Here is a 15549-nt window from a genome sequence, read left to right as displayed (position 1 = left end):
TCCTTCCTATCACCTCTTGGTGTTCTTATTATAAAACTCAGCATTGCCGTCTTCAACACTCGTATTCTTACTTTCGCCTTCAAACCCTTGCACCAACCAAGCATTATTTCTCAGATTATTGTGAGTTACTACATTTTATTATTATTATTATTATTATTATTATTATTATTATTATTATTATTATTATTATTATTATACCAAATGTTCAACTTGAAACTAGTATGGGATGGTTGATTATGTTTATACTAGCTTCTTGCCACATGTGTGAGCATCTGATAATTCGCTCCTTCACATTTTTTTTGTTTTTTTATTTATTTAAAAAATATATTTAAAAAATATATTTATATGTTTTAATTTTAAAAACTTCAGAAAGAAAAATAAAAAACAGCCAACTACGTAGGTAGTTTTGAAATTCTTAAATTCAAAATAATGTTATTATACTATTTTACTCCTATAAATTAATTAAAAAGAAAACTTCATTTTAATCCTTGGCAAAGATGACTTTTTGATTAAAACCATGAGTAAGATCAAAATCTAATTTTAGTCCCTGATACATTAATAACCTCATTTATTAATTATATTTTGATTTTTTAATTATTTATCTTTTTCTTTCTAATTTTTAATGTATTAATTTTATTTCATTATAATTTTTATTTTCATTTCATTCATCGTAATATATTTTGTTGTGAACATTTAGATAAACTAATTTTTATTATACAATATATTTTGATGTACTTTATCTTCTTCATTTAGGTATATTAAATTCATTATAATACATTTCGGTGCATACATTTAGGTACACATATTTCGGTACATACATTTCGATACAAACATTTAGGTACATTAATTCAATATAATACATTTTCGGTACTAACATTTCAGTGTATACATTTCGATGCATATATTTAGGTACATACATTTCGGTACTAACATTTAAATATATTAGTTCAATATAATAAATTTCGGTACTAACATTTAGGTACATTTATTGAGTCTTTCAAGTTTGAAGAATGTTAAATAAAATTAATAAATTAAAAAACTCTTTTTTGGTCAAAAAATAAATTAAAATTTGTGTATTAATAAATTTAAATATTTAATGGGAGACATTAAATAAAATGCACATTAATTATTTTGAATTAAGGGCACATTAGGGACTAAAATCAATATTTAATCTAACACCAGTATTTTTTAAAATTTTAATCTTCTTGAGGGATTAAAGTTCAAAAACCCCTAAATTAAATTGTTTATTTTGAAAGTGCTAATTAGGAATGTGCATATTTTGGTATGAATGATACGCGAAATTTTGCTCTTCCTTTATATATAAACATGATTAGACGTAACATGCGAACACAGAGATAATATAAATGAGCTGAGCCAGTGCTCAACACAAAACGGAAAATAGTTTTTACACGAAAAACCTATCCAACATATGGCGTTTTTGCCAATTAAATAGTAATTTTCATCTATATTTGATTTTGTTCTTTGTATGTTAGCAGATGCATAACTAATATGAATTTTCAGGCTGGAATGACAACGAGTACGAGGGCTTTGGGTCAACTGACGAAACCTATATTCCCATTTAGTACCTTGAAGATTACTGAGACCATGGGAAACTTGGCCCTCGTTTACTATATGTTTCTAGTGGGTTTAGAGCTTGATTTTAAACCAGTAGTTCGTGCTGGGAAGAAGGCTCTCAGCATTGCGCTCACTGGCTTTTTCTTTTCCGTCCTACTTGGTTGGGTCTTGTGTCGTTATTTACTCCTCCAAGATTTTGTCGCACAAACACATGATGGAGATCAGGAACGTCCCACTATAAACGGCCCATTGTTCTGGGGCGTTGCTCTCGCCACTACCAACTTCCCAGACCTTGCCAGAATCCTCGCGGACCTCAAACTTCTTTACTCTGATGTTGGAGGACTTGCGTTATCCGCCTCTGTTATCACCGACTTGTGCTCCTGGATTCTTCTTTTGCTCGTAATGGCCATAATCAACAGCGTCCAGATGTATGCAGTGGGCTTGACCTCGGTTTTTCTAGGACTCTGCGTTTTTGTAGTACGTCCTGCTCTGTCATGGATTGTTCACCGAGTACGCGAAAGAGAAAAAGAGGAGAGGAACAACAGTCAGCTTATACGCTTTGTTTTAGCTGGGGTGTTGCTCTCTGGGGTCATTACCGATGCCTGTGGATCCCATTCCATTGTAGGGCCTTTTGTGTTAGGAGCCATTATGCCTAAGGGCGAGTTTACGGACATGCTTAAACAGAAGGTGGGAAATTTTGTGCCTTCGATTCTGATGCCTCTTTACTTCTGTATCAATGGAGGAAGAGTCAACTTTGAGGATATTCTCGGTGACAGAAAAAATCCAATAGAGCAAAAAACTGGGGCTACCGTCGGTCGTGTAGTGTGGGTTACCATCATTGCTTTCGCAACTAAAACTGTGAGCACTTTCGTTGCCGGCATAATCAACAAAATGTCACCCCGGGATAGTTTGGCTCTTGGAGTGCTCATGAACACCAAAGGGTTATTGACACTCATTATACTCAATAGTGGCCGGGACATAAAGGTAATTTACTGATTCACCTTTCACCTTTCAATTTGTTTTCCTAAGTAACTGTTTTCACTTATATGAGATGTTTTGTAGTATAGCACGACGCATGGTTTAAGTAAAGTTTTGAATAATTTATGAACGAATGACCATTTGATTGTGGTATACATGTACATATCTAGGCATTGAACAAACAAACGTTCGGAGTATTGATGGTGGTGATTTGGGTAATGACATTTGCGGTTGGCCCGTTTATAGCCTACTTTTACAAGTCCAGTGCCAAGACTTTCGTGCAGTACAAACAGAGGAGTTTAGCAAGCGTAGGACCTAACAACCAGTTTCGAGTCCTTGTATGCGTTCACACCTCACGCAATGTGCCGGGCATTATCAACCTCCTCGAGGCTTCTAATCCAACAACACAATCCCCTCTTCATGTTCTTGCTGTCCACCTTGTGGAACTAACTGGACACGCTTCGGCCATGTTGGTAGTGCACGATGCTTGCAAGACCAAAGATGTAAACTTTCCCGACAAATCTTCGTCTCCGACAAATGCCATCGAGTTATATGCCAAACAAAGGCAAAGTGTCACAGTGCAATCACTCACGGCAGTGTCTGCTTATCCGACGATGCATGAGGACATATGTAACCTGGCTGAGGACAATCGTGTCTCCATAATAATTATCCCGTATCATAAGAAAGCTACAATATTGGATGGAGAAGGAGGGGCAAGAGATGAAGACAAATCGCATTTAAAGAACCTCAACAACAACTTGATGGAAAATGCGCGGTGCTCCGTGGGTGTTCTTTTGGATCGGGGCATTGGTACATCCAACTACTTTGACTGCTGCCGCCACTTTACCATGCTCTTCTTTGGAGGGGCAGATGACCGCGAGGCATTAGCGTATGCGGGGAGGATGGCTGGACATCCAAGGGTTACCCTAACTGTTATAACGTTTAACATCATGAGTAAAGAGGCAGCAAAAACGTGCGTCGATGATGATGATGACGGTGATGAGTATAATGACGAGGACGAGGACGACAATGAGAACGACAACGACGACGACTACGACGATGTTACTCTTGAGGGAATGAAAAGTACTGGAGAAGAGAAAAAAATGGATGACTTGTACTTGGATGAGTTTAGGTTGAGGTCAATGAATGATGCCTCCATAAAATTTGTAGAGAATTGGGTGACCAGTTGGGAACAAATTCTCTCATTAATACAATCCACGGAGGGTGAATATGATATGTTTATAGTGGGTAGAAGACATGGAGAAATGCAAGAGGTCGCCACAACGTTACTGGATGACGATGACTCTAACGACATTGGAGTTCTTGGAGAGGCATTGGTATCTTCAATCTTCACAGCTAGTACATCCATTCTAATTGTGCAAAAAAGTGAATTTGCTCATGATTCATGATTTGAGGGAGCGAATGGGATTATATCTTGGGAGCTGTTGGAGTACAAAAACCAACCATACTATGGCATGACTCCCTAGCTAGCTATCTTTTCTTTCTCTTTCCTTTGACTTTTTTTTTCTTTCCTTCCTCAAATACCCAAAAATTACAGATCTGTTTGTTGTTTGGGTTGTGATACCAACTGAGATTACATAATAAATTTGATTAAAAAATTAACAAAAAACTGTGAATAATGGATACAAAAATAAACAGACCCTACCACATATATAAGTATGACTGAATGTAGCTTCTCCATTTCTTGTTTCACAAAGTCGAAACCAGATTTAGAGAGGAGAAAGTGATCTGACCAAAATTATAAAGAGAGAGGGGTAAATGCAATTGAGTGAGCAAAAATTGTTTGATGAGCAGCAATATAAGCAAAACTAACTCTAATGGGTTATGGGTATACAATTGGAGCCATGAAGGGACCAAATTGGTCCCATGCCTATTGAATTTTTTCTCGAGGTCAAAAAATTAGTATTACGTATGCCTTTTGTGGAGCCAAAAATAATCACAAGGCTACATGTGGATTTTTGGGTAAAGATGACAAATTTACCCTCGGAGCATACCGGGTCTCCTACACGCGAGCAGTGGAGAATCATCCATCAACCAAATCAGGAGTACCCAATGAAGGAAAAATTTTGTCCTAGCTAAGAACAAGTATGAACATTTGAATACTCATGCAAGCTATTAACACTTTAAAGTAGGCATGTATTAAAAAACAATTCATAAAACCCATGACTTTCAAAGCCTAGTATATGGTGAACCAAAAATAAACTCTTTAACAACATTAAAGAGAAGTAAAGATTAAGTGATTCTTTACCCTTGAAGCTCATCCTTGATTACACAAGGGATTCACCCAAGTGGAGGGCCTTCAAGTCACCTCCAAGCTCTTTGAATCCTCCTTGTGTTTTCCTCCCTTTAGTGCTCCTTTGATGATTTGAGGAAAAATGATTTGTTCTCCAAAAACATCAAAAGCTTGATGTCTCTAAGTCTCTTCACCAAAGATTTATATTGTGAAGATGAAATGGATGACTTAGAGAGATTTTAGATGCTAGTAAAAATCCTCTAAGTGGCCGGCCTCTATGTAGAAAATGAGAGAAAATGTTTCACCCAATTTCTATTAGAAAACCCTAATGAGAAACAAAGCTATAAAGATGACTTTATACTTCATCTCTTAGGTTAGTGGCAAACTTGCAATTAAGCAAAAATTCCCACTACCCTTGCTATGGCCGGCCTCCTTTTGTTATTGGGCTAAATACCCATATTTGTTTTAGTTGTCATACAACTTAAACATAATGGGCCTAGTGGACCAAAACAATTTTGGACCCCGAAGCCCAAACTAACTTAAAAGCCCAATACGAACCTTTCGTATAATTAATTAACTAATTAATTAACTTTGACCATTCTTCAATTAAACCATTTAATTGCTTATCCATTTCATATAATTTCTTCACTAACATCCTTATGTGGTGTGCGATCCATTAGGTTCCAATTAGCGAGGCAGTGGGCGATGTTACTCTTAACGATCGATTGTGAATTGAAACCACATTTCAATTCTCCCTTAAGATTAGTGTTTGCTAATCTTCAGGGCTTCCACAAACCATGAGTGACACCTAGCAGCATATCATGGTTACCCAAGCTAAGTAGAATTGGTTGGAGAACCTATCCAGTTACAACTACAATGCAATACGGTCATTCTCTAATACAATGCTCTTAATCACATTGTTTAAGTGATAGTTTGTTTCATGTCTACTATCCAATGTGATACTTTCCTATATGATTCCTTTGAATATGATTTGGAACAAACTTCCTAAGTCATATTCATATGCTTTGGCCAAAGACTTTAGAATCATATCTTAGAGTATTCTCCTTCCACCATGGATGGTTAGAGATCCCTTGTTGTGCATTCATATGCCTACATGACTAGATAGCTCGACGCCAACAATGCCGTGGACAATCCGAAGGAATGTCGTTGACATGATCAAAGATCAAGGACCTAACCATTAGACATCTATGATGCCTCAGGTCAAAGGACTACTTTGCATATTGCAACTTTATAGTTCATACATGACATGTATGTTCGAACTCTCTTTTGATCGTCGTTCAGTGTACTCGATTACCTTTATCGAGCACCTATGTGTTTGTCTTAGTGTCCAACACCAAATGACTTGAGACTAGTTCATACTCACGTTTGAGTCAACATAACACATACTAACCTTAGCGGATTGTCAATGCCCAATTGGCAATCCTATGGCTAGGAACGTTTTAGGAATGAACATAAGAGAATGGTCTCGATAATCTAACTCACTTAGATCACTTGTCTCTTAGATCAAATACATTCCTTGGATTCCCTTATTGCTTAAACACATGATACAATAAATAGTGATTAACAATAAGCTTTGCCCTTCATTAAACATATAAAAGTTTAATACAATAAGTATTCCAAAAGCTATTACATCAAATGAGTGGCTTTGTGGGCATACTTCCAACACCCAAAATAGGTAACAAGTTCAAATTTGTCTCATCCATCCTCATTCCATAACCTTCAAAACCTTCCATACAAATTAGATTAATTCTAATTAATCCATTAATCACCAAATTAATCACCATTTTCACACAAAATCCTCTAAGGGCCGGCCACCTTATTCCCTATATATAGGATCCCATTTCTTCTAAAAAGCTAAGTCCACACTCTTGCAAAACTCCCAAAAATTCTCTAAACACTTTTTCTCTCTAAATTCTAACTTTGGCATCGAAAGTTCTTCGGCCAAACCCCCCCCCATTCATCGTGGGCGCGTGAGGCTCTTGGCCTTGACCAAAGGTGTCGATTGTTTTGTAGGTGCAATTTTGTCAAAGAAGGAGAAGGCAAAAATTTGCATCCACAAATTGGGGCTTTCATTGAGAGTTGAAATCCATACTCGTAGAAGACTCTCGCATAAAAAGGTTTTTCTCTATTTTCTAGTCCATTTGAATATTTTTCATACGTTCTTATTATTAGAATTTTTTATTTGCAAAGGTTCTTTGATAAAACGTATAAGAAAAATATAATGGCTAGAAATTTAGAAAATTCCATAAGTGAAAATTCCAATACTTAAGAAATGGGATCGTGGAGATCCATGAGGCAAAATGCGGTCGTAGGCAAAGCAGCACCACCATTACAAGGTTCTACCATGACCTAAGATATGCCATCCAAGCTTGCACTGGCCCGAGCCCAAGCCTCGCATTCGCATGCACCACGCATTGAGCAACCTGTTCCCGTGACCCAGCCTGCTCCCGTGATCCAGCTTGCTCCTACGGCCCAGCCTACTCCTGCGGCCCAGCTTGCTCCCGCCGAGTAGCCTACTCCGGCGGCCCAGCCTGCTCCCGCCGGGCAGCACACTCCCGTGGCCCAGCCTGCCCCCGTGGCCTCCCAAGCAGCCCAAGTCGGCCAAAGACTATCTCAACCATCCGAACCTACCATCAAGCCGGGGGCATTTTCACCACATTTCTTTGCGGATTTGACATTTCCCAACTCAAATCTCGCGCCCGGAGCCTACCACACTTCCACTGCTCAAGGAGGCACATTCATTCCAAGCTCTTCCAATCTAAATGGGGAACAACACTTGTCTCGACAAGTCATAGAGTTGACGAGCGTCCTTGCACAATAGACAACCTTGGTGAATCAACTCTTGCAACGCACTGAGATCCAACGTGCCTCGGACGAGGTGTCCCGAAGTAGGATAAGGGCAAATGAACCTCTCCACCAGCGTCCCTGTGAAATTCCATCCCCGGAATTTCACCATTTATTACGTATTTCGTAATTTAAATTCGTATTCGCAATTCCGTTATCTTTATTAGTTAATTTTAATTCCACTAATTATAAGTTTAGTAATTGATTAGTTATCGAGTTGGAAGTTTCATAATCAATCTTTATCTTTCGTTGACATTTCGAAGTTACAACTAGTAATTGATTAGTTATCGTGTTTTTAAATAGATCTCGAACCCACGAATGCATAGGCGAAAGCCGTTTGCGAGTCCGAATTATAACAGTATAGTTACGGACATTTGAAGTTGTGAACTATAGTTTGTGGGAAGCATGGGTTAAAGGTTAAGTTAGTAAAAAAAAAAAAAAAATAGAAGAGGGGAACCTGCCAGATTTTTATTAAAAGGGCATGAAAGGAACTATTTGGAAAAAAAAGAAAAGGAACGGCCACATATCTTCCCCCCCCCCATATTTCATGAAACCGTGAGTCCACCAGCCAAAATTCAAACCGGCCAATTCAGGCCAATTCCTCTATTTTTCCAGTTGATTTTCCTACCTCCTTCACCTGCAACTTGCTCAACTACCTTCCTCATTCCCTCTCTACCAAAAATTAAGGGTTTTTAAGGTCTATTTCATGTAGAACTCCGTAGGAGAACCCGGGGGTTCTCGACGACGAATTGTCATTCCGGAGAGTATCACCATTCACCATCACCCTTAATCCACTTCTCTTGGACCTAAGAACAAGACCCAACTGGTGGTTGGGGCGTTGGAACACCAAGGAAGCCGAATTGAAGAACACCCACCTTAGGGTTTCGTTGGGTGCGAGCCAATTTGAGGGCCTTCTTGGCCAAATTGGACTCGGCCACAGGCGGTGACAAGAACGTGATGCCTTGACTATCGTGCTAGGGTACATTAGCACGGACTCCAGGTGAGTGACTTTAATATATGTGATATTGGTAATTACCGGGTTGTCATAATTATGATCCTGTGTGGATATGAATTGGTTTTATGAATATGTTCTATTGAATTATTATTCCAATACTTCGACATCAATTTATGTTTATGAAATGGAGTGTGGCATGTATATGGGAAATGTGGTTTGATTTGTATGATTGACATGTTGAGATTAATGTGAGGACTAGTAATGACCGTTAACCATTATGATGGGGATTTGTTGCTTCAATATTGTTTCACCTTCCGCTTTGGTGATTGGTTCTAAATTTAGTAATTGTGCCTAATTTCCCTTTGTTGAGTTTTTGTAAATTAAGTAACCTATGCTTGTCTCATTTCTTTGCGCTGTCGTACATTCTGGTTGTTGGTCTTCTACGGTTCTGTTGAGTGAGGGTCCGGAATCGTATCCACTTGGATTCCGTTGAGAGATGGTCCGGAATCCCTCATCTTTTGCGATTTCGTTGAGTGAAGGTCCGGAATCTTACTCACCTTGGGATTTATTGAATTTGAATTGAGATGGCTTCAAAGGTGTAGGCTTCGGCCAAACTGTGTCGCTTTAACTCTACTTTTCATTGTGTTGTATGAGAAGATGGTTGTGAGATGTTGTGATTGGTTTCAGATGAACTGTTGGATGTCTGGGTGACTCATTCGGGGTTTGCAAAAGTTTGTATTGAATTCTTATAAATGATTTATATTCAAGATATGTAAACTGTGTTTGATGGTTGGCATTAGCATTATCCTCACATACTTGATATTATTGTCACTCTCATAAGCTTCGCAACTTATCCAGGTTGTTGTTTGCCTGGTGCACCATTCCGATGTTGTAGGCACTGATCGTACAGGCGACAGGTTTGAGTAGACTCCGAGAAGTTTGTAGGTGGGGGTAGCAGTGCAGTTATCAGAGACTTGGAGCATTAGGTTACCCTTGTTTCACTCTTGTACTTTATCTTTTAGGACTTCCTTTTGAGCACCTCATGCTTCTTTTATTTGGGATGTACATAATTGTAAATAATTTGTGGAGAACTTAGCCACATTCACATTAATTTGGGTTATCAGTTAAAGTATTTCATTTCGTAACTTATACCGTATTCAACGAACATTATTTTCCTTGTCACGTGTCGATTTTCAACGTATGTTGGGATCGGGACGTGACAGTCCCGGCAAGCAGCCCATCAACCGGCCACGATCTAAGTGTTCTGGCAGTTTACGCTCCTACCTAGATCCTTGGGATAGCGTATACTCTCGTCTTAGCGTGCGGAGGAACGTGCATTCCCAATCAAGCCCATGGACGAGCATACGATCACAGTTGAAGTCACACTCTGATTATCAATATGGACAACCTTCCAGGTGAAGTGTTCATTCACAATTAGGCTCGCAAAGAGTATTCTCCACCTCACATTGGAATAGGTAGCACGGTAGACGGAGAGAAGCAGTCACTCAATCAGACTCAAGTTCAACCGACAGCTTGCGAGCAACCTGTTTGCCTGCCAGGAACATGCCACATGCACCGCAGCCGAGACATAGACGAGTCGATCATAGGGAAGAGTGGCCCAAACCCATAGGTCACGACCGGGGGCAGCCGAAAGTTCCACTGCCCCAGCAGAGGCAAATTCAAGAAGAAGTTGAGAGGCTCCTAACTGAATGATTGCACAATTTCCAACGTAAGGAGCTTGCTGATGATGCGCTTCGACGGGACATGACCAACATAAGCATGTCACCATTCACGAATGAGATCGAGCGGACAGATCCACCTCGTGGGTTCACTATGCCTCACTTCACTCCGTACAAGGGAGACGAAGATCTGGATCGACATCTCAAGCACTACTGCAGTACCATGATCCTCTACAGGAACAACGACGCGCTTATGTGCAAAATTTTTGCCACAACTCTACAAGGCGAAGCGCAAGATTGGTTTCACACTCTACCGCCGTAGTCGATCCGGAGTTTCAACGAACTTTCCTTTGTTTTCATTAAGGAGTATTCGTCTAACCGCTTAATCAAAAGGACATCCGACCATCTTTTCAGCATCGTAAAAGACCTTAGGGAGACAATTCGAGACTATGTTAAGAGGTTCAAAGCTGAGAAGGCCAAGATTGTTGGTTGCAATGAGGACATAGCAACGACAACATTCAGAAATGGGCTTCCTACCGAACATCCTTTATTCGGAAAACTAATAATGAGAGAAAACCTAACCCCTAGCAGCTTCGTATGCTTTGGCAGAAAAACATGCATTATGGGGCGAGGCCAAGCAGTCTAACAAAAACGAGTCGGAAAAGAAGCACATGGAACGCTCCTCGACCAAAGAAGACTCAGGGCCTGAAACATTCGCCAAGTTCACAGTTCCAATCGGCCAACTTCTCCGCAAGCTTAAGAACGAACCTTGGTTCGAACTGCCGCCACCCATGAAAGATGATCGTACCAGGCTAGATCATACAAAGTATTGCGCATTCCATTAAGGACCAGGCCATACTACCAACGACTGCCTAAAGTGGAAGCAGTACCTTGAAAAGTTGACAAATGAGGGTCGATGCGATGAGTATCTTGATAGGTCAACGAAACAGCCTAAACCCTAAACCCCCAAGCAGGGGAAGTCTCCATCACCCCCTGAACCCCGTTTGGGCTTTTCCCAATAAGCTCGAAGTCTCAAGCAGCTCGACGAACAAGGCCTTGCAAGCCAAAGATTATCCAGTTTGTTATGCAGTTTCTACCTTCCAGCACAATTGATTGATTTCTTTATTCTCAATGAAGATTCAAGAAGTTACTCATAAGCCTGGCTCAACTGCTGTCCACAACAACTGCTAAAAACCCTTTTTCTGGGTCTGCTCTTCAGTGCGAGATGATAAACTAATTGCTTTCCAGTGCGAGTGTTGAACAACAAAAATACACAACAAAAAAATAGAGTCCATACAAATTGGGTCAAATTACAAGGCAAAACAAAAATGTAATCCAGCCCAAAAAAAATGAGGACGGGCTTTACATACAAATTAACATCCATAAATATATAAAATATGAATTTCTTCCTACAAAAGGGGGAAGAAACTGTGCAAAACAGGGTCTCCTAATTTTCTGCAAAGCATGAAAAAAAACTGCATAGTTAGTGGGAGAAGTTAAGGGAAAGTGATAGGAGGTCATGGCCTCCATCTCCCCCCATGTAAAAAAAATTCTAGAGCTTTCTTGGGATGCCTATAAATAGGCATCAGCCACAGCAAGAGAGGAGACAGACAAAAAAAAAAGAGAGGGGAAACTCTGCAGAAAATAGAGAAACTTTGAGAGAAAATACCAAAAGCAACGAAGTGCTGCCAAAAAAAGAGAACGAGTTCAACCATTCGTGCTTTCAAGCCAAGATCTAAAGAAGAACATTCACCACCAGGTATGAAACAAAGCCCTGTTAAAATTATTCTTCTCTTGTTTGATGTTATGTTGCAGACAAAAGCAGGGTAATATGTGTGTGTGTGTGTATATATATATATATGCAAAAGACAGAGAAGGACACAAAAGAAGAAGCAACAAAAAAAAAAAATACATGGCAGTAGAAGACCACCAGGCAATGGTCCACGACATTCCCCTTTGCTCGGCAATGGTCTACAACGCAAAAAAAAAAAAAAGGAGAAGGACAAATCATGTTTTCTCTAATCTTTCTTTTAGCCATCTTTTGGCTTTTGTCTCTTTGCTCGGATGGAGGTGGAGACTTTGAACGACATAACTCCCCACTAACAGCAGCAGAAATAATCTCCAAGAATCCCATGAATTTCTTCGGGGTGGCCTAGACCACCCTGTGAAGTTTTAACCGAGTCTAAATGGTCTATACCCCCTCACCGGACTGGCAAGTGCAACTTCAAAATCCCAAGCTCAGTTTCTGTAAAGAAAAACAGCAAGGAAGCAACATATACCGAGATACAACTCAAGGGGTAAGAAATTGTTCTGTTTGGTGCTACTCACGGGTACAAGACATGGAGACATACACGTGAAGAGGAGGAAGAAGAAAAGTTGTTTTTCTTTAACATATGGGGACATGCAGGTGGAAGTCATATTTGGATAAAAGAGACAAGGGAACAAAGAAAAATGCACATGTAGACAAATGACCATATAAGTACATATGAGCAAAGGAAAAGAAGCCAAAAATACCACTTGACCGACTCATGCTTGGAAATTCCCCAATGCAAGAAGAAAAGTAGAAAAATATGCTCTAAGAGAATGACTAAATGAAGAAAAGTTTTCTGTAAAAGCTAAAGAAGGTGGTTATCATGTTTGGAAAAGCTAAAGAGAGTAAGTGCATGTGTTGACAAATAAACAAAGGAAAAGAAATCAGAAATTTTGATGATGACAAAAGAAAAGTCCCCAACACAACTTTGATAAAGACAAAGAAGGAAGGAGACGTGAAGAAGGTTCAAAGCCTTGAAATGCTACAATTGTGTCAAAGTTTTGATCAAACATTGTGTCAAAGCTTTGACCAAAAAAGACATTGAAATGCTATAAGACAAGGAAAGAAAGGGAAAATTTCCCAATCTTTAAATGGACAAGCAACCTTCTTTGCCACATGAAGATGGGACAAAACTTTCATTGTGTCAAAAAGTTTCACTTGCTTCTCTGCCATGTGAATATAAAAAAAAAAGAGTTCAAAGCTTGATGTCAAAACTTCCCAAAATTAATTGGGAAACTCATTCACAGGGCAACCTATGTGTTAACACCCAAAGACCTGGTATACAAATCAGTTTACACAAGTACAAACAAGCAGGACAAAATTATCATGAGCACAATTATTTGTAAAGCCACTCGCCAGACATACAAATGGAAAAGTATAATTCTATTCCAATTAAACATAGAAGGCAGCACACAAATACAACAAATACTATGAAGGCACCCTACAAATTTCAGAGTGCAATCCTCACCTTTGGAGCCATGAATCAACACTTGTTTTCAAAGAACTTGGTATTGTAAAACAGTATGTCCAACAACCAAATGGAAGAGAGGTCGTTGCCCCTGACGCCTGCACACAAAATTTATCGCAGTTTAGAGCTTCACTTCACTCCAAATACATAAACAAACCCAGAACATAAAGAAAATGAAAATGGGTAACCTGCTTGACACCCTCTGCCCTCTTCGTTTCGAGTCTTCGATCCACAAAAAAGAAAAACAGACGTGGCAAGAAACAAAAGAATGATGTAGCAAAAAAAAAAATGAAAGTTTCGTGACCTGCACAAAAGGGGGAATCTGCAATTTAAGGGGGGAAAAAGGATAAATTGGAACAATTCAAAAAGAGATAGAACTCCAGTCTTACCTATCTTCGTTAGGAAATCAACGGCTGACAAACCCAAAAGGAATTTCAAAAACATGGCGAAATCAACGGAAGCCTAAATATTGCGGAACTGCTTTCGGTTTCTGATGGAAGAGCACCGTGTGTTGGAACTAAAAAACAAAGGATTTGTAAAGCCATCTCGCAAGGCAAGAGAAAAGGGTGAATAAAGCTGCACCTCACGTGGAAAAGAATAGAGGGTATTGAAATTGGGAGTCTACACTGCACCTCACGTGGGTGTTGAGCTTTGAAGCCTTAAAGGCATAAAAAAAAAGTAAAACCTGCTGGCAGGTTAAAAGAAAAAAAAAACTTAGGTCTTGGGTCAAATGGGTTCAAAATCCTATGATAAATAGGTATGAAAATTCAAAAGAAAATTATAAAAAAAAAAGGGGAAGCTACTTGTTAAAGAATTCCATCAAAAGCCTTTTTGTGCTAAGACTTTGACGCCATGTGATATCCCATCTGGACTTAGAAAAATCAAAGTGTACAAGGGAAGAAATAAAAAGCTTGCTACATACAATTCCCTCAAATTAAAATGGGAAGGCTATCCACGAAACCAGAAAGAAAAAAAGAGTAGCTCTTCCATATTACTCATATGGGATTTATGAATATGGCATCTATCAAAGTTAAATTTATTCAAGAAGTCTGAGATGCACGGCACCAAGACAAAGTCAAATACCAAAGTAATAGTGGGTTCATCACAAATATTCCCATTAAATTTACAAGATACAAATGGCACGAAGCCATATCAAGTATTAAATGGCACAAAGCCGCGATGAGTCTCAAAATTTACGAACTACGCTGGTTTGATTCCGTTAAGGATACGTAGATAGTTTAATATCAAATTTCAGACGCAACCATGAAATCAAGACGAATCCCTGGTTTATATAAACTAAATTCACTCCTACTACTTTGATCAAGTAATTACAAATTCTACAAAGAATAAAAGAGAAGTCTTCAAGCACAAGTTCCTAGTTTTATAGGGGATGTTGCTCCATGTGAGATTGAAGTAAAACAACAATTTTGTATTCACGTGAGCTTTATATTTTGGACTCTGTAAATAAAAATAGGGACGAACAACACAAAGTCATGTCAAGTTTCAAATGGAAGGAAGCAGTATCAAATGTCAGATGGCACAAAGCCGAAGAAAAAAATCTCAAATGGCATGAAGCCGTATCAAATATCAAACGGCACGAAGCCGCAACAAGACTCAAATGGCATGAAGCCACATCCAACTCCAATGGTTTAAAGTCCTCGCCCGCATAAGCTAAAACTGCACAAGGCATTAAACGCTACAACGGCTTAAAGTCCTCGTCCGCATGAGCTGAAACTGCACAAGGCATCAATTGCTCCTTGCCTGCACGAGCTGAAACTGCACAAGGCATCAAACTCCAACAAAACACATAAAGAACTACGAGTGACTTGATCCCTCAACGAGGGTACGTAGGCAATCTAGGGCTCTACCTAGACACAGTCACAAAATCAAATAAACACCCAAATCCCTAAGTTATGATTTATTCATATTAGAATCAAAGGGTATTCCTTTCCCAAAAGAAGGGTT

General features: G+C 39.2%; 1 protein-coding gene and 1 long non-coding RNA gene across 5 annotated transcripts in view; one reads left to right on the top strand and one right to left on the bottom strand.

The window, feature by feature from the left end:
• The first annotated feature begins 1605 nt into the window (after positions 1-1605).
• On the top strand, positions 1606-3962 carry LOC103438731 (cation/H(+) antiporter 15-like). Its single transcript, XM_008377277.4, has 2 exons — positions 1606-2559; positions 2724-3962. Exons 1-2 carry the CDS (start codon positions 1606-1608, stop codon positions 3960-3962), a joined length of 2193 nt encoding a protein of 730 aa, XP_008375499.4.
• Positions 3963-11576: 7614 nt separating this feature from the next.
• LOC114822022 (uncharacterized) overlaps positions 11577-15549 on the bottom strand; it is a 49392-nt gene continuing 45419 nt past the window's right edge. For 3 of the 4 annotated variants that reach the window (XR_011574221.1, XR_011574215.1, XR_011574217.1), the window contains 2 exons: positions 13773-15354; positions 11577-13682 (listed from right to left, as the gene is read on the bottom strand). This is a non-coding gene — a long non-coding RNA (uncharacterized lncRNA). The remainder of the gene's footprint in view (positions 13683-13772; positions 15355-15549) is intronic. The other variant, XR_011574216.1, reaches the window with a different exon arrangement.

Source organism: Malus domestica, chromosome 02, assembly GCF_042453785.1.
Source record: "Malus domestica chromosome 02, GDT2T_hap1".
Lineage (NCBI taxonomy): Eukaryota > Viridiplantae > Streptophyta > Magnoliopsida > Rosales > Rosaceae > Malus > Malus domestica.
This window is presented reverse-complemented; position numbering and strand designations above follow the sequence as displayed.

What these genes read in the sequence shown, in the direction of transcription:
- LOC103438731 (XM_008377277.4), top strand. Translation starts at nt 1,606, where the DNA reads ATGGGAAACTTGGCCCTCGTTTACTATATGTTTCTAGTGGGTTTAGAG. An exon ending in ATAGTGGCCGGGACATAAAG is followed by an intron (nt 2,560 to 2,723) that starts GTAATTTACTGA and finishes GTACATATCTAG; the next exon opens with GCATTGAACAAACAAACGTT.